Raw genomic sequence first — 21665 nt, 5'->3', positions numbered from 1 at the left:
CCTGTACACATTATTACTACTGAGGAGACACCACCTGTACACATTACTACTGAGGAGACACCACCTGTACACATTATACACACATTACACATTACTGAGGAGACACCACCTGTACACATTATACACACATTACTACTGAGGAGACACCACCTGTACACATTATACACACATTACTACTGAGGAGACACCACCTGTACACATTATACACACATTACTACTGAGGAGACACCACCTGTACACATTATACACACATTACTACTGAGGAGACACCACCTGTACACATTATACACACATTACTACTGAGGAGACACCACCTGTAGACATTATACACACATTACTACTGAGGAGACACCACCTGTACACATTATACACACATTACTACTGAGGAGACACCACCTGTACATTATTATACACACATTACACATTACTGAGGAGACACCACCTGTAGACATTATACACACATTACTACTGAGGAGACACCTGTACCATTATACACACATTACTACTGACACCACCTTACTACACATGAGGAGACCACCTGTAGACCACACCACCTGTACACATTATACACACATTACTACTGAGGAGACACCACCTGTAGACATTATACACACATTACTACTGAGGAGACACCACCTGTACACATTATACACACATTACTACTGAGGAGACACCACCTGTAGACATTATACACACATTACTACTGAGGAGCAGCTGGACCACCTGTACACATTATACACACATTACTACTGAGGAGACACCACCTGTAGACATTATACACACATTACTACTGAGGAGACACCACCTGACACATTATACACACATTACTACTGAGGAGACACCACCTGTAGACATTATACATGTGTGTGTGTGTGTGTATGTTACTACTGAGGAGACACCACCTGTGTGTGACTACCACCTGTAGACATTATACACACATTACCTGAGGAGACACCACCTGTACACAAATTCTACAGGCCAGGTCCAGAGGAGTACCTGGGGGACACCTGACATTATACACACACATTACTACTGAGGAGGAGATACACGACACCACCTACACATTATACACACATTATTAGACTGGTGCTGCAGCAACATCTCAGACTGAACACAGAGAGACAGAGAGATACACAGGGTTAGACTGGGACAACATCTCAGACTGAACACAGAGAGACAGAGAGATACACAGGTTACTCAGACTGAACACAGAGAGACAGAGAGATACACAGGGTTAGACTGCAGCAACATCTCAGACTGAACACAGAGAGACAGAGAGATACACAGGGTTAGACTGGGAGCACATCTCAGACTGAACACAGAGAGACAGAGAGATATACACAGGGTTAGACTGCAGCAACATCTCAGACTGAACACAGAGAGACAGAGAGATACACAGGGTTAGACTGCAGCAACATCTCAGACTGAACACAGAGAGACAGAGAGATACACAGGGTTAGACTGGGACAACATCTCAGACTGAACACAGAGAGACAGAGAGATACACAGGGTTAGACTGGGACAACATCTCAGACTGAACACAGAGAGACAGAGAGATACACAGGGTTAGACTGCAGCAACATCTCAGACTGAACACAGAGAGACAGAGAGATACACAGGGTTAGACTGCAGCAACATCTCAGACTGAACACAGAGAGACAGAGAGATACACAGGGTTAGACTGGGACAACATCTCAGACTGAACACAGAGAGACAGAGAGATACACAGGGTTAGACTGCAGCAACATCTCAGACTGAACACAGAGAGACAGAGAGATACACAGGGTTAGACTGCAGCAACATCTCAGACTGAACACAGAGAGACAGAGAGATACACAGGGTTAGACTGGGACAACATCTCAGACTGAACACAGAGAGACAGAGAGATACACAGGGTTAGACTGGGACAACATCTCAGACTGAACACAGAGAGACAGAGAGATACACAGGGTTAGACTGGGACAACATCTCAGACTGAACACAGAGAGACAGAGAGATACACAGGGTTAGACTGGGACAACATCTCAGACTGAACACAGAGAGACAGAGAGATACACAGGGTTAGACTGCAGCAACATCTCAAACTGAACACAGAGAGACAGAGAGATACACAGGGTTAGACTGCAGCAACATCTCAGACTGAACACAGAGAGACAGAGAGATACACAGGGTTAGACTGCAGCAACATCTCAGACTGAACACAGAGAGACAGAGAGATACACAGGGTTAGACTGGGACAACATCTCAGACTGAACACAGAGAGACAGAGAGATACACAGGGTTAGACTGCAGCAACATCTCAGACTGAACACAGAGAGACAGAGAGATACACAGGGTTAGACTGCAGCAACATCTCAGACTGAACACAGAGAGACAGAGAGATACACAGGGTTAGACTGGGAGCAACATCTCAGACTGAACACAGAGAGACAGAGAGATACACAGGGTTAGACTGGGACAACATCTCAGACTGAACACAGAGAGACAGAGAGATACACAGGGTTAGACTGCAGCAACATCTCAGACTGAACACAGAGAGACAGAGAGATACACAGGGTTAGACTGGTGCAGCAACATCTCAGACTGAACACAGAGAGACAGAGAGATACACAGGGTTAGACTGGGACAACATCTCAGACTGAACACAGAGAGACAGAGAGATACACAGGGTTAGACTGCAGCAACATCTCAGACTGAACACAGAGAGACAGAGAGATACACAGGGTTAGACTGCAGCAACATCTCAGACTGAACACAGAGAGACAGAGAGATACACAGGGTTAGACTGCACAACATCTCAGACTGAACACAGAGAGACAGAGAGATACACAGGGTTAGACTGGGACAACATCTCAGACTGAACACAGAGAGACAGAGAGATACACAGGGTTAGACTGGGACAACATCTCAGACTGAACACAGAGAGACAGAGAGATACACAGGGTTAGACTGGGACAACATCTCAGACTGAACACAGAGAGACAGAGAGATACACAGGGTTAGACTGCAGCAACATCTCAAACTGAACACAGAGAGACAGAGAGATACACAGGGTTAGACTGCAGCAACATCTCAGACTGAACACAGAGAGACAGAGAGATACACAGGGTTAGACTGCAGCAACATCTCAGACTGAACACAGAGAGACAGAGAGATACACAGGGTTAGACTGGGACAACATCTCAGACTGAACACAGAGAGACAGAGAGATACACAGGGTTAGACTGCAGCAACATCTCAGACTGAACACAGAGAGACAGAGAGATACACAGGGTTAGACTGCAGCAACATCTCAGACTGAACACAGAGAGACAGAGAGATACACAGGGTTAGACTGGTGCTGCAGCAACATCTCAGACTGAACACAGAGAGACAGAGAGATACACGGGGTTAGACTGCAGCAACATCTCAGACTGAACACAGAGAGACAGAGAGATACACAGGGTTAGACTGGGACAACATCTCAGACTGAACACAGAGAGACAGAGAGATACACAGGGTTAGACTGGGACAACATCTCAGACTGAACACAGAGAGACAGAGAGATACACAGGGTTAGACTGGGACAACATCTCAGACTGAACACAGAGAGACAGAGAGATACACAGGGTTAGACTGCAGCAACATCTCAGACTGAACACAGAGAGACAGAGAGACACAGGGTTAGACTGGGACAACATCTCAGACTGAACACAGAGAGACAGAGAGATACACAGGGTTAGACTGGGACAACATCTCAGACTGAACACAGAGAGACAGAGAGATACACAGGGGTTAGACTGGGACAACATCTCAGACTGAACACAGAGAGACAGAGAGATACACAGGGTTAGACTGGGACAACATCTCAGACTGAACACAGAGAGACAGAGAGATACACAGGGTTAGACTGCAGCAACATCTCAGACTGAACACAGAGAGACAGAGAGATACACAGGGTTAGACTGCAGCAACATCTCAGACTGAACACAGAGAGACAGAGAGATACACAGGGTTAGACTGCAGCAACATCTCAGACTGAACACAGAGAGACAGAGAGATACACAGGGTTAGACTGGGACAACATCTCAGACTGAACACAGAGAGACAGAGAGATACACAGGGTTAGACTGCAGCAACATCTCAGACTGAACACAGAGAGACAGAGAGATACACAGGGTTAGACTGCAGCAACATCTCAGACTGAACACAGAGAGACAGAGAGATACACAGGGTTAGACTGGGACAACATCTCAGACTGAACACAGAGAGACAGAGAGATACACAGGGTTAGACTGGGACAACATCTCAGACTGAACACAGAGAGACAGAGAGATACACAGGGTTAGACTGCAGCAACATCTCAGACTGAACACAGAGAGACAGAGAGATACACAGGGTTAGACTGGTGCTGCAGCAACATCTCAGACTGAACACAGAGAGACAGAGAGATACACAGGGTTAGACTGGGACAACATCTCAGACTGAACACAGAGAGACAGAGAGATACACAGGGTTAGACTGCAGCAACATCTCAGACTGAACACAGAGAGACAGAGAGATACACAGGGTTAGACTGCAGCAACATCTCAGACTGAACACAGAGAGACAGAGAGATACACAGGGTTAGACTGGGACAACATCTCAGACTGAACACAGAGAGACAGAGAGATACACAGGGTTAGACTGGGACAACATCTCAGACTGAACACAGAGAGACAGAGAGATACACGGGGTTAGACTGGGACAACATCTCAGACTGAACACAGAGAGACAGAGAGATACACAGGGTTAGACTGGGACAACATCTCAGACTGAACACAGAGAGACAGAGAGATACACAGGGTTAGACTGCAGCAACATCTCAAACTGAACACAGAGAGACAGAGAGATACACAGGGTTAGACTGCAGCAACATCTCAGACTGAACACAGAGAGACAGAGAGATACACAGGGTTAGACTGCAGCAACATCTCAGACTGAACACAGAGAGACAGAGAGATACACAGGGTTAGACTGGGACAACATCTCAGACTGAACACAGAGAGACAGAGAGATACACAGGGTTAGACTGCAGCAACATCTCAGACTGAACACAGAGAGACAGAGAGATGCACAGGGTTAGACTGCAGCAACATCTCAGACTGAACACAGAGAGACAGAGAGATACACAGGGTTAGACTGGTGCTGCAGCAACATCTCAGACTGAACACAGAGAGACAGAGAGATACACAGGGTTAGACTGCAGCAACATCTCAGACTGAACACAGAGAGACAGAGAGATACACAGGGTTAGACTGGGACAACATCTCAGACTGAACACAGAGAGACAGAGAGATACACGGGGTTAGACTGGGACAACATCTCAGACTGAACACAGAGAGACAGAGAGATACACAGGGTTAGACTGGGACAACATCTCAGACTGAACACAGAGAGACAGAGAGATACACAGGGTTAGACTGCAGCAACATCTCAGACTGAACACAGAGAGACAGAGAGATACACAGGGTTAGACTGGGACAACATCTCAGACTGAACACAGAGAGACAGAGAGATACACAGGGTTAGACTGGGACAACATCTCAGACTGAACACAGAGAGACAGAGAGATACACGGGGTTAGACTGGGACAACATCTCAGACTGAACACAGAGAGACAGAGAGATACACAGGGTTAGACTGGGACAACATCTCAGACTGAACACAGAGAGACAGAGAGATACACAGGGTTAGACTGGGACAACATCTCAGACTGAACACAGAGAGACAGAGAGATACACGGGGTTAGACTGCAGCAACATCTCAGACTGAACACAGAGAGACAGAGAGATACACGGGGTTAGACTGCAGCAACATCTCAGACTGAACACAGAGAGACAGAGAGATACACGGGGTTAGACTGCAGCAACATCTCAGACTGAACACAGAGAGATACACGGGGTTAGACTGCAGCAACATCTCAGACTGAACACAGAGAGACAGAGAGATACACGGGGTTAGACTGGGACAACATCTCAGACTGAACACAGAGAGACAGAGAGATACACGGGGTTAGACTGGGACAACATCTCAGACTGAACACAGAGAGACAGAGAGATACACAGGGTTAGACTGCAGCAACATCTCAGACTGAACACAGAGAGACAGAGAGATACACAGGGTTAGACTGCAGCAACATCTCAGACTGAACACAGAGAGACAGAGAGATACACAGGGTTAGACTGCAGCAACATCTCAGACTGAACACAGAGAGACAGAGAGATGCACAGGGTTAGACTGCAGCAACATCTCAGACTGAACACAGAGAGACAGAGAGATACACAGGGTTAGACTGCAGCAACATCTCAGACTGAACACAGAGAGACAGAGAGATACACAGGGTTAGACTGGGACAACATCTCAGACTGAACACAGAGAGACAGAGAGATACACAGGGTTAGACTGGGACAACATCTCAGACTGAACACAGAGAGACAGAGAGATACACAGGGTTAGACTGGGACAACATCTCAGACTGAACACAGAGAGACAGAGAGATACACAGGGTTAGACTGGGACAACATCTCAGACTGAACACAGAGAGACAGAGAGATACACAGGGTTAGACTGGGACAACATCTCAGACTGAACACAGAGAGACAGAGAGATACACAGGGTTAGACTGGGACAACATCTCAGACTGAACACAGAGAGACAGAGAGATACACAGGGTTAGACTGCAGCAACATCTCAGACTGAACACAGAGAGACAGAGAGATACACAGGGTTAGACTGGGACAACATCTCAGACTGAACACAGAGAGACAGAGAGATACACAGGGTTAGACTGCAGCAACATCTCAGACTGAACACAGAGAGACAGAGAGATACACAGGGTTAGACTGCAGCAACATCTCAGACTGAACACAGAGAGACAGAGAGATACACAGGGTTAGACTGGGACAACATCTCAGACTGAACACAGAGAGACAGAGAGATACACAGGGTTAGACTGGGACAACATCTCAGACTGAACACAGAGAGACAGAGAGATACACAGGGTTAGACTGCAGCAACATCTCAGACTGAACACAGAGAGACAGAGAGATACACAGGGTTAGACTGGTGCTGCAGCAACATCTCAGACTGAACACAGAGAGACAGAGAGATACACAGGGTTAGACTGGGACAACATCTCAGACTGAACACAGAGAGACAGAGAGATACACAGGGTTAGACTGCAGCAACATCTCAGACTGAACACAGAGAGACAGAGAGATACACAGGGTTAGACTGCAGCAACATCTCAGACTGAACACAGAGAGACAGAGAGATACACAGGGTTAGACTGGGACAACATCTCAGACTGAACACAGAGAGACAGAGAGATACACAGGGTTAGACTGGGACAACATCTCAGACTGAACACAGAGAGACAGAGAGATACACGGGGTTAGACTGGGACAACATCTCAGACTGAACACAGAGAGACAGAGAGATACACAGGGTTAGACTGGGACAACATCTCAGACTGAACACAGAGAGACAGAGAGATACACAGGGTTAGACTGCAGCAACATCTCAAACTGAACACAGAGAGACAGAGAGATACACAGGGTTAGACTGCAGCAACATCTCAGACTGAACACAGAGAGACAGAGAGATACACAGGGTTAGACTGCAGCAACATCTCAGACTGAACACAGAGAGACAGAGAGATACACAGGGTTAGACTGGGACAACATCTCAGACTGAACACAGAGAGACAGAGAGATACACAGGGTTAGACTGCAGCAACATCTCAGACTGAACACAGAGAGACAGAGAGATGCACAGGGTTAGACTGCAGCAACATCTCAGACTGAACACAGAGAGACAGAGAGATACACAGGGTTAGACTGGTGCTGCAGCAACATCTCAGACTGAACACAGAGAGACAGAGAGATACACGGGGTTAGACTGCAGCAACATCTCAGACTGAACACAGAGAGACAGAGAGATACACAGGGTTAGACTGGGACAACATCTCAGACTGAACACAGAGAGACAGAGAGATACACGGGGTTAGACTGGGACAACATCTCAGACTGAACACAGAGAGACAGAGAGATACACAGGGTTAGACTGGGACAACATCTCAGACTGAACACAGAGAGACAGAGAGATACACAGGGTTAGACTGCAGCAACATCTCAGACTGAACACAGAGAGACAGAGAGATACACAGGGTTAGACTGGGACAACATCTCAGACTGAACACAGAGAGACAGAGAGATACACAGGGTTAGACTGGGACAACATCTCAGACTGAACACAGAGAGACAGAGAGATACACGGGGTTAGACTGGGACAACATCTCAGACTGAACACAGAGAGACAGAGAGATACACAGGGTTAGACTGGGACAACATCTCAGACTGAACACAGAGAGACAGAGAGATACACAGGGTTAGACTGGGACAACATCTCAGACTGAACACAGAGAGACAGAGAGATACACGGGGTTAGACTGCAGCAACATCTCAGACTGAACACAGAGAGACAGAGAGATACACGGGGTTAGACTGCAGCAACATCTCAGACTGAACACAGAGAGACAGAGAGATACACGGGTTAGACTGCAGCAACATCTCAGACTGAACACAGAGAGATACACGGGGTTAGACTGCAGCAACATCTCAGACTGAACACAGAGACAGAGAGATACACGGGGTTGACTGGGACAACATCTCAGACTGAACACAGAGAGACAGAGAGATACACGGGGTTAGACTGGGACAACATCTCAGACTGAACACAGAGAGACAGAGAGATACACAGGGTTAGACTGCAGCAACATCTCAGACTGAACACAGAGAGACAGAGAGATACACAGGGTTAGACTGCAGCAACATCTCAGACTGAACACAGAGAGACAGAGAGATACACAGGGTTAGACTGCAGCAACATCTCAGACTGAACACAGAGAGACAGAGAGATGCACAGGGTTAGACTGCAGCAACATCTCAGACTGAACACAGAGAGACAGAGAGATACACAGGGTTAGACTGCAGCAACATCTCAGACTGAACACAGAGAGACAGAGAGATACACAGGGTTAGACTGGGACAACATCTCAGACTGAACACAGAGAGACAGAGAGATACACAGGGTTAGACTGGGACAACATCTCAGACTGAACACAGAGAGACAGAGAGATACACAGGGTTAGACTGGGACAACATCTCAGACTGAACACAGAGAGACAGAGAGATACACGGGGTTAGACTGGGACAACATCTCAGACTGAACACAGAGAGACAGAGAGATACACAGGGTTAGACTGCAGCAACATCTCAGACTGAACACAGAGAGACAGAGAGATACACGGGGTTAGACTGCAGCAACATCTCAGACTGAACACAGAGAGACAGAGAGATACACGGGGTTAGACTGCAGCAACATCTCAGACTGAACACAGAGAGATACACGGGGTTAGACTGCAGCAACATCTCAGACTGAACACAGAGAGACAGAGAGATACACAGGGTTAGACTGGGACAACATCTCAGACTGAACACAGAGAGACAGAGAGATACACGGGGTTAGACTGGGACAACATCTCAGACTGAACACAGAGAGACAGAGAGATACACAGGGTTAGACTGCAGCAACATCTCAGACTGAACACAGAGAGACAGAGAGATACACAGGGTTAGACTGCAGCAACATCTCAGACTGAACACAGAGAGACAGAGAGATACACAGGGTTAGACTGCAGCAACATCTCAGACTGAACACAGAGAGACAGAGAGATGCACAGGGTTAGACTGCAGCAACATCTCAGACTGAACACAGAGAGACAGAGAGATACACAGGGTTAGACTGCAGCAACATCTCAGACTGAACACAGAGAGACAGAGAGATACACAGGGTTAGACTGGGACAACATCTCAGACTGAACACAGAGAGACAGAGATACACAGGGTTAGACTGGGACAACATCTCAGACTGAACACAGAGAGACAGAGAGATACACAGGGTTAGACTGGGACAACATCTCAGACTGAACACAGAGAGACAGAGAGATACACAGGGGTTAGACTGGGACAACATCTCAGACTGAACACAGAGAGACAGAGAGATACACAGGGTTAGACTGGGACAACATCTCAGACTGAACACAGAGAGACAGAGAGATACACAGGGTTAGACTGGGACAACATCTCAGACTGAACACAGAGAGACAGAGAGATACACGGGGTTAGACTGGGACAACATCTCAGACTGAACACAGAGAGACAGAGAGATACACAGGGTTAGACTGCAGCAACATCTCAGACTGAACACAGAGGACAGAGATTAGGGTTACTGCAGCAACATCTCAGACTGAACACAGAGAGACAGAGAGATACACAGGGTTAGACTGCAGCAACATCTCAGACTGAACACAGAGAGACAGAGAGATACACAGGGTTAGACTGCAGCAACATCTCAGACTGAACACAGAGAGACAGAGAGATACACAGGGTTAGACTGGGACAACATCTCAGACTGAACACAGAGAGACAGAGAGATACACAGGGTTAGACTGCAGCAACATCTCAGACTGAACACAGAGAGACAGAGAGATACACAGGGTTAGACTGCAGCAACATCTCAGACTGAACACAGAGAGACAGAGAGATACACAGGGTTAGACTGGGACAACATCTCAGACTGAACACAGAGAGACAGAGAGATACACAGGGTTAGACTGGGACAACATCTCAGACTGAACACAGAGAGACAGAGAGATACACAGGGTTAGACTGCAGCAACATCTCAGACTGAACACAGAGAGACAGAGAGATACACAGGGTTAGACTGGTGCTGCAGCAACATCTCAGACTGAACACAGAGAGACAGAGAGATACACAGGGTTAGACTGGGACAACATCTCAGACTGAACACAGAGAGACAGAGAGATACACAGGGTTAGACTGCAGCAACATCTCAGACTGAACACAGAGAGACAGAGAGATACACAGGGTTAGACTGCAGCAACATCTCAGACTGAACACAGAGAGACAGAGAGATACACAGGGTTAGACTGGGACAACATCTCAGACTGAACACAGAGAGACAGAGATACACAGGGTTAGACTGGGACAACATCTCAGACTGAACACAGAGAGACAGAGAGATACACGGGGTTAGACTGGGACAACATCTCAGACTGAACACAGAGAGACAGAGAGATACACAGGGTTAGACTGGGACAACATCTCAGACTGAACACAGAGAGACAGAGAGATACACAGGGTTAGACTGCAGCAACATCTCAAACTGAACACAGAGAGACAGAGAGATACACAGGGTTAGACTGCAGCAACATCTCAGACTGAACACAGAGAGACAGAGAGATACACAGGGTTAGACTGCAGCAACATCTCAGACTGAACACAGAGAGACAGAGAGATACACAGGGTTAGACTGGGACAACATCTCAGACTGAACACAGAGAGACAGAGAGATACACAGGGTTAGACTGCAGCAACATCTCAGACTGAACACAGAGAGACAGAGAGATGCACAGGGTTAGACTGCAGCAACATCTCAGACTGAACACAGAGAGACAGAGAGATACACAGGGTTAGACTGGTGCTGCAGCAACATCTCAGACTGAACACAGAGAGACAGAGAGATACACGGGGTTAGACTGCAGCAACATCTCAGACTGAACACAGAGAGACAGAGAGATACACAGGGTTAGACTGGGACAACATCTCAGACTGAACACAGAGAGACAGAGAGATACACGGGGTTAGACTGGGACAACATCTCAGACTGAACACAGAGAGACAGAGAGATACACAGGGTTAGACTGGGACAACATCTCAGACTGAACACAGAGAGACAGAGAGATACACAGGGTTAGACTGCAGCAACATCTCAGACTGAACACAGAGAGACAGAGAGATACACAGGGTTAGACTGGGACAACATCTCAGACTGAACACAGAGAGACAGAGAGATACACAGGGTTAGACTGGGACAACATCTCAGACTGAACACAGAGAGACAGAGAGATACACGGGGTTAGACTGGGACAACATCTCAGACTGAACACAGAGAGACAGAGATACACAGGGTTAGACTGGGACAACATCTCAGACTGAACACAGAGAGACAGAGAGATACACAGGGTTAGACTGGGACAACATCTCAGACTGAACACAGAGAGACAGAGAGATACACGGGGTTAGACTGCAGCAACATCTCAGACTGAACACAGAGAGACAGAGAGATACACAGGGTTAGACTGCAGCAACATCTCAGACTGAACACAGAGAGACAGAGAGATACACGGGGTTAGACTGCAGCAACATCTCAGACTGAACACAGAGAGATACAGGGTTAGACTGCAGCAACATCTCAGACTGAACACAGAGAGACAGAGAGATACACGGGGTTAGACTGGGACAACATCTCAGACTGAACACAGAGAGACAGAGAGATACACGGGGTTAGACTGGGACAACATCTCAGACTGAACACAGAGAGACAGAGAGATACACAGGGTTAGACTGCAGCAACATCTCAGACTGAACACAGAGAGACAGAGAGATACACAGGGTTAGACTGCAGCAACATCTCAGACTGAACACAGAGAGACAGAGAGATACACAGGGTTAGACTGCAGCAACATCTCAGACTGAACACAGAGAGACAGAGAGATGCACAGGGTTAGACTGCAGCAACATCTCAGACTGAACACAGAGAGACAGAGAGATACACAGGGTTAGACTGCAGCAACATCTCAGACTGAACACAGAGAGACAGAGAGATACACAGGGTTAGACTGGGACAACATCTCAGACTGAACACAGAGAGACAGAGAGATACACAGGGTTAGACTGGGACAACATCTCAGACTGAACACAGAGAGACAGAGAGATACACAGGGTTAGACTGGGACAACATCTCAGACTGAACACAGAGAGACAGAGATACACAGGGTTAGACTGGGACAACATCTCAGACTGAACACAGAGAGACAGAGAGATACACAGGGTTAGACTGGGACAACATCTCAGACTGAACACAGAGAGACAGAGAGATACACAGGGTTAGACTGCAGCAACATCTCAGACTGAACACAGAGAGACAGAGAGATACACAGGGTTAGACTGGGACAACATCTCAGACTGAACACAGAGAGACAGAGAGATACACAGGGTTAGACTGCAGCAACATCTCAGACTGAACACAGAGAGACAGAGAGATACACAGGGTTAGACTGCAGCAACATCTCAGACTGAACACAGAGAGACAGAGAGATACACAGGGTTAGACTGGGACAACATCTCAGACTGAACACAGAGAGACAGAGAGATACACAGGGTTAGACTGGGACAACATCTCAGACTGAACACAGAGAGACAGAGAGATACACAGGGTTAGACTGCAGCAACATCTCAGACTGAACACAGAGAGACAGAGAGATACACAGGGTTAGACTGGTGCTGCAGCAACATCTCAGACTGAACACAGAGAGACAGAGAGATACACAGGGTTAGACTGGGACAACATCTCAGACTGAACACAGAGAGACAGAGAGATACACAGGGTTAGACTGCAGCAACATCTCAGACTGAACACAGAGAGACAGAGATACACAGGGTTAGACTGCAGCAACATCTCAGACTGAACACAGAGAGACAGAGAGATACACAGGGTTAGACTGGGACAACATCTCAGACTGAACACAGAGAGACAGAGAGATACACAGGGTTAGACTGGGACAACATCTCAGACTGAACACAGAGAGACAGAGAGATACACGGGGTTAGACTGGGACAACATCTCAGACTGAACACAGAGAGACAGAGAGATACACAGGGTTAGACTGGGACAACATCTCAGACTGAACACAGAGAGACAGAGAGATACACAGGGTTAGACTGCAGCAACATCTCAAACTGAACACAGAGAGACAGAGAGATACACAGGGTTAGACTGCAGCAACATCTCAGACTGAACACAGAGAGACAGAGAGATACACAGGGTTAGACTGCAGCAACATCTCAGACTGAACACAGAGAGACAGAGAGATACACAGGGTTAGACTGGGACAACATCTCAGACTGAACACAGAGAGACAGAGAGATACACAGGGTTAGACTGCAGCAACATCTCAGACTGAACACAGAGAGACAGAGAGATGCACAGGGTTAGACTGCAGCAACATCTCAGACTGAACACAGAGAGACAGAGAGATACACAGGGTTAGACTGGTGCTGCAGCAACATCTCAGACTGAACACAGAGAGACAGAGATACACAGGGGTTAGACTGCAGCAACATCTCAGACTGAACACAGAGAGACAGAGAGATACACAGGGTTAGACTGGGACAACATCTCAGACTGAACACAGAGAGACAGAGAGATACACAGGTTAGACTGGGACAACATCTCAGACTGAACACAGAGAGACAGAGAGATACACAGGGTTAGACTGGGACAACATCTCAGACTGAACACAGAGAGACAGAGAGATACACAGGGTTAGACTGCAGCAACATCTCAGACTGAACACAGAGAGACAGAGAGATACACAGGGTTAGACTGGGACAACATCTCAGACTGAACACAGAGAGACAGAGAGATACACAGGGTTAGACTGGGACAACATCTCAGACTGAACACAGAGAGACAGAGAGATACACAGGGGTTAGACTGGGACAACATCTCAGACTGAACACAGAGAGACAGAGAGATACACAGGGTTAGACTGGGACAACATCTCAGACTGAACACAGAGAGACAGAGAGATACACAGGGTTAGACTGGGACAACATCTCAGACTGAACACAGAGAGACAGAGAGATACACGGGGTTAGACTGCAGCAACATCTCAGACTGAACACAGAGAGACAGAGAGATACACGGGGTTAGACTGCAGCAACATCTCAGACTGAACACAGAGAGACAGAGAGATACACGGGGTTAGACTGCAGCAACATCTCAGACTGAACACAGAGAGATACACGGGGTTAGACTGCAGCAACATCTCAGACTGAACACAGAGAGACAGAGAGATACACGGGGTTAGACTGGGACAACATCTCAGACTGAACACAGAGAGACAGAGAGATACACGGGGTTAGACTGGGACAACATCTCAGACTGAACACAGAGAGACAGAGAGATACACAGGGTTAGACTGCAGCAACATCTCAGACTGAACACAGAGAGACAGAGAGATACACAGGGTTAGACTGCAGCAACATCTCAGACTGAACACAGAGAGACAGAGAGATACACAGGGTTAGACTGCAGCAACATCTCAGACTGAACACAGAGAGACAGAGAGATGCACAGGGTTAGACTGCAGCAACATCTCAGACTGAACACAGAGAGACAGAGAGATACACAGGGTTAGACTGCAGCAACATCTCAGACTGAACACAGAGAGACAGAGAGATACACAGGGTTAGACTGGGACAACATCTCAGACTGAACACAGAGAGACAGAGAGATACACAGGGTTAGACTGGGACAACATCTCAGACTGAACACAGAGAGACAGAGAGATACACAGGGTTAGACTGGGACAACATCTCAGACTGAACACAGAGAGACAGAGAGATACACAGGGGTTAGACTGGGACAACATCTCAGACTGAACACAGAGAGACAGAGAGATACACAGGGTTAGACTGCAGCAACATCTCAGACTGAACACAGAGAGACAGAGAGATACACAGGGTTAGACTGCAGCAACATCTCAGACTGAACACAGAGAGACAGAGAGATACACAGGGTTAGACTGCAGCAACATCTCAGACTGAACACAGAGATCTCAGACTGAACACAGATCTCAGAGACAGAGAGACAGAGAGATACACAGGGGTTAGACTGGGACAACATCTCAGACTGAACACAGAGAGACAGAGAGATACACAGGGTTAGACTGGGACAACATCTCAGACTGAACACAGAGAGACAGAGAGATACACAGGGTTAGACTGCAGCAACATCTCAGACTGAACACAGAGAGACAGAGAGATACACAGGGTTAGACTGCAGCAACATCTCAGACTGAACACAGAGAGACAGAGAGATGCACAGGGTTAGACTGCAGCAACATCTCAGACTGAACACAGAGAGACAGAGAGATACACAGGGTTAGACTGCAGCAACATCTCAGACTGAACACAGAGAGACAGAGAGATACACAGGGTTAGACTGGGACAACATCTCAGACTGAACACAGAGAGACAGAGAGATACACAGGGTTAGACTGGGACAACATCTCAGACTGAACACAGAGAGACAGAGAGATACACAGGGTTAGACTGGGACAACATCTCAGACTGAACACAGAGAGACAGAGAGATACACGGGGTTAGACTGGGACAACATCTCAGACTGAACACAGAGAGACAGAGAGATACACAGGGTTAGACTGGGACAACATCTCAGACTGAACACAGAGAGACAGAGAGATACACAGGGTTAGACTGGGACAACATCTCAGACTGAACACAGAGAGACAGAGAGATACACAGGGTTAGACTGGGACAACATCTCAGACTGAACACAGAGAGACAGAGAGATACACAGGGTTAGACTGGGACAACATCTCAGACTGAACACAGAGAGACAGAGAGATACACAGGGTTAGACTGGGACAACATCTCAGACTGAACACAGAGAGACAGAGAGATACACAGGGTTAGACTGGGACAACATCTCAGACTGAACACAGAGAGACAGAGAGATACACAGGGTTAGACTGGGACAACATCTCAGACTGAACACAGAGAGACAGAGAGATACACAGGGTTAGACTGGGACAACATCTCAGACTGAACACAGAGAGACAGAGAGATACACAGGGTTAGACTGGGACAACATCTCAGACTGAACACAGAGAGACAGAGAGATACACAGGGTTAGACTGGGACAACATCTCAGACTGAACACAGAGAGACAGAGAGATACACAGGGTTAGACTGGGACAACATCTCAGACTGAACACAGAGAGACAGAGAGATACACAGGGTTAGACTGCAGCAACATCTCAGACTGAACACAGAGAGACAGAGAGATACACAGGGTTAGACTGCAGCAACATCTCAGACTGAACACAGAGAGACAGAGAGATACACAGGGTTAGACTGCAGCAACATCTCAGACTGAACACAGAGAGACAGAGAGATACACGGGGTTAGACTGCAGCAACATCTCAGACTGAACACAGAGAGACAGAGAGATACACGGGGTTAGACTGCAGCAACATCTCAGACTGAACACAGAGAGACAGAGAGATACACAGGGTTAGACTGGGACAACATCTCAGACTGAACACAGAGAGACAGAGAGATACACAGGGTTAGACTGGGACAACATCTCAGACTGAACACAGAGAGACAGAGAGATACACAGGGTTAGACTGCAGCAACATCAGACTGAGACAGAGAGATACACAGGGTTAGACTGCAGCAACATCTCAGACAACACAGAGAGACAGAGAGATACACAGGGTTAGACTGCAGCAACATCTCAGACTGAACACAGAGAGACAGAGAGATGCACAGGGTTAGACTGCAGCAACATCTCAGACTGAACACAGAGAGACAGAGAGATACACAGGGTTAGACTGCAGCAACATCTCAGACTGAACACAGAGAGACAGAGAGATACACAGGGTTAGACTGGGACAACATCTCAGACTGAACACAGAGAGACAGAGAGATACACAGGGTTAGACTGGGACAACATCTCAGACTGAACACAGAGAGACAGACATTAGACTGGGACAACATCTCAGACTGAACACAGAGAGACAGAGAGATACACAGGGTTAGACTGGGACAACATCTCAGACTGAACACAGAGAGACAGAGAGATACACAGGGTTAGACTGGGACAACATCTCAGACTGAACACAGAGAGACAGAGAGATACAGGGTTAGACTGGGACAACATCTCAGACTGAACACAGAGAGACAGAGAGATACACAGGGTTAGACTGGGACAACATCTCAGACTGAACACAGAGAGACAGAGAGATACACAGGGTTAGACTGGGACAACATCTCAGACTGAACACAGAGAGACAGAGAGATACACAGGGTTAGACTGCAGCAACATCTCAGACTGAACACAGAGAGACAGAGAGATCTCAGACTGGGACAACATCTCAGACTGAACACAGAGAGACAGAGAGATACACAGGGTTAGACTGCAGCAACATCTCAGACTGAACACAGAGAGACAGAGAGATACACAGGGTTAGACTGCAGCAACATCTCAGACTGAACACAGAGAGACAGAGAGATACACAGGGTTAGACTGGGACAACATCTCAGACTGAACACAGAGAGACAGAGAGATACACAGGGTTAGACTGCAGCAACATCTCAGACTGAACACAGAGAGACAGAGAGATACACAGGGTTAGACTGCAGCAACATCTCAGACTGAACACAGAGAGACAGAGAGATACACAGGTTAGACTGCAGCAACATCTCAGACTGAACACAGAGAGACAGAGAGATACACAGGGTTAGACTGGGACAACATCTCAGACTGAACACAGAGAGACAGAGATACACAGGGTTAGACTGGGACAACATCTCAGACTGAACACAGAGAGACAGAGAGATACACAGGGTTAGACTGCACAACATCTCAGACTGAACACAGAGAGACAGAGAGATACACAGGGTTAGACTGGGACAACATCTCAGACTGAACACAGAGAGACAGAGAGATACACAGGGTTAGACTGCAGCAACATCTCAGACTGAACACAGAGAGACAGAGAGATACACAGGGTTAGACTGGGACAACATCTCAGACTGAACACAGAGAGACAGAGAGATACACAGGGTTAGACTGCAGCAACATCTCAGACTGAACACAGAGAGACAGAGAGATACACAGGGTTAGACTGCAGCAACATCTCAGACTGAACACAGAGAGACAGAGAGATACAGGGTTAGACTGGGACAACATCTCAGACTGAACACAGAGAGACAGAGAGATACACAGGGTTAGACTGCAGCAACATCTCAGACTGAACACAGAGAGACAGAGAGATACACAGGGTTAGACTGGGACAACATCTCAGACTGAACACAGAGAGACAGAGAGATACACAGGGTTAGACTGGGACAACATCTCAGACTGAACACAGAGAGACAGAGAGATACACAGGGTTAGACTGGGACAACATCTCAGACTGAACACAGAGAGACAGAGAGATACACAGGGTTAGACTGGGACAACATCTCAGACTGAACACAGAGAGACAGAGAGATACACAGGGTTAGACTGGGACAACATCTCAGACTGAACACAGAGAGACAGAGAGATACACAGGGTTCTCAGACTGAACACAGAGAGACAACATCTCAGACTGAACACAGAGAGACAGAGAGATACACAGGGTTAGACTGGGACAACATCTCAGACTGAACACAGAGAGACAGAGAGATACACAGGGTAGACTGGGACAACATCTCAGACTGAACACAGAGAGACAGAGAGATACACAGGGTTAGACTGGGACAACATCTCAGACTGAACACAGAGAGATCTCAGACTGAACACAGAGAGACAGAGATACACAGGGTTAGACTGCAGCAACATCTCAGACTGAACACAGAGAGACAGAGAGATACACAGGGTTAGACTGCACAACATCTCAGACTGAACACAGAGAGACAGAGAGATACACAGGGTTAGACTGGGACAACATCTCAGACTGAACACAGAGAGACAGAGAGATACACAGGGTTAGACTGCAGCAACATCTCAGACTGAACACAGAGAGACAGAGAGATACACAGGGTTAGACTGCAGCAACATCTCAGACTGAACACAGAGAGACAGAGAGATACACAGGGTTAGACTGGGACAACATCTCAGACTGAACACAGAGAGACAGAGAGATACACAGGGTTAGACTGCAGCAACATCTCAGACTGAACACAGAGAGACAGAGAGATACACAGGGTTAGACTGGGACAACATCTCAGACTGAACACAGAGAGACAGAGAGATACACAGGGTTAGACTGGGACAACATCTCAGACTGAACACAGAGAGACAGAGAGATACACAGGGTTAGACTGGGACAACATCTCAGACTGAACACAGAGAGACAGAGATACACAGGGTTAGACTGGGACAACATCTCAGACTGAACACAGAGAGACAGAGAGATACACAGGGTTAGACTGGGACAACATCTCAGACTGAACACAGAGACAGAGAGATACACAGGGTTAGACTGGGACAACATCTCAGACTGAACACAGAGAGACAGAGAGATACACAGGGTTAGACTGCAGCAACATCTCAGACTGAACACAGAGAGACAGAGAGATACACAGGGTTAGACTGGGACAACATCTCAGACTGAACACAGAGAGACAGAGAGATACACAGGGTTAGACTGGGACAACATCTCAGACTGAACACAGAGAGACAGAGAGATACACAGGGTTAGACTGGGACAACATCTCAGACTGAACACAGAGAGACAGAGAGATACACAGGGTTAGACTGCAGCAACATCTCAGACTGAACACAGAGAGACAGAGAGATACACAGGGTTAGACTGAACACAACATCTCAGACTGAACACAGAGAGACAGAGAGATACACAGGGTTAGACTGGGACAACATCTCAGACTGAACACAGAGAGACAGAGAGATACACAGGGTTAGACTGGGACAACATCTCAGACTGAACACAGAGAGACAGAGAGATACACAGGGTTAGACTGGGACAACATCTCAGACTGAACACAGAGAGACAGAGAGATACACAGGGTTAGACTGGGACAACATCTCAGACTGAACACAGAGAGACAGAGAGATACACAGGGTTAGACTGGGACAACATCTCAGACTGAACACAGAGAGACAGAGAGATACACAGGGTTAGACTGCAGCAACATCTCAGACTGAACACAGAGAGACAGAGAGATACACAGGGTTAGACTGGGACAACATCTCAGACTGAACACAGAGAGACAGAGAGATACACAGGGTTAGACTGGGACAACATCTCAGACTGAACACAGAGAGACAGAGAGATACACAGGGTTAGACTGCAGCAACATCTCAGACTGAACACAGAGAGACAGAGAGATACACAGGGTTAGACTGGGACAACATCTCAGACTGAACACAGAGAGACAGAGAGATACACAGGGTTAGACTGGGACAACATCTCAGACTGAACACAGAGAGACAGAGAGATACACAGGGTTAGACTGGGACAACATCTCAGACTGAACACAGAGAGACAGAGAGATACACAGGGTTAGACTGCAGCAACATCTCAGACTGAACACAGAGAGACAGAGAGATACACAGGGTTAGACTGGGACAACATCTCAGACTGAACACAGAGAGACAGAGAGATACACAGGGTTAGACTGGGACAACATCTCAGACTGAACACAGAGAGACAGAGAGATACACAGGGTTAGACTGGGACAACATCTCAGACTGAACACAGAGAGACAGAGAGATACACAGGGTTAGACTGGGACAACATCTCAGACTGAACACAGAGAGACAGAGAGATACACAGGGTTAGACTGGGACAACATCTCAGACTGAACACAGAGAGACAGAGAGATACACAGGGTTAGACTGGGACAACATCTCAGACTGAACACAGAGAGACAGAGAGATACACAGGGTTAGACTGG

At 47.3% G+C, this 21665-nt stretch overlaps 1 protein-coding gene across 1 annotated transcript in view; it reads right to left on the bottom strand.

Annotated features, from left to right (window-relative positions):
- Positions 1 to 21665, bottom strand: part of LOC135570210 (caskin-1-like) — a gene marked incomplete at its 3' end in the record, with an annotated part of 185838 nt that overhangs the window by 66356 nt on the left and 97817 nt on the right. The window contains 1 exon segment of the mRNA XM_065016325.1: positions 965 to 996. Within this exon segment, the coding sequence (XP_064872397.1) occupies positions 965 to 996 (32 nt within the window).

Source organism: Oncorhynchus nerka, unplaced genomic scaffold (assembly GCF_034236695.1).
Source record: "Oncorhynchus nerka isolate Pitt River unplaced genomic scaffold, Oner_Uvic_2.0 unplaced_scaffold_1026, whole genome shotgun sequence".
Classification (NCBI taxonomy): Eukaryota; Metazoa; Chordata; class Actinopteri; order Salmoniformes; family Salmonidae; genus Oncorhynchus; species Oncorhynchus nerka.
This window is presented reverse-complemented; position numbering and strand designations above follow the sequence as displayed.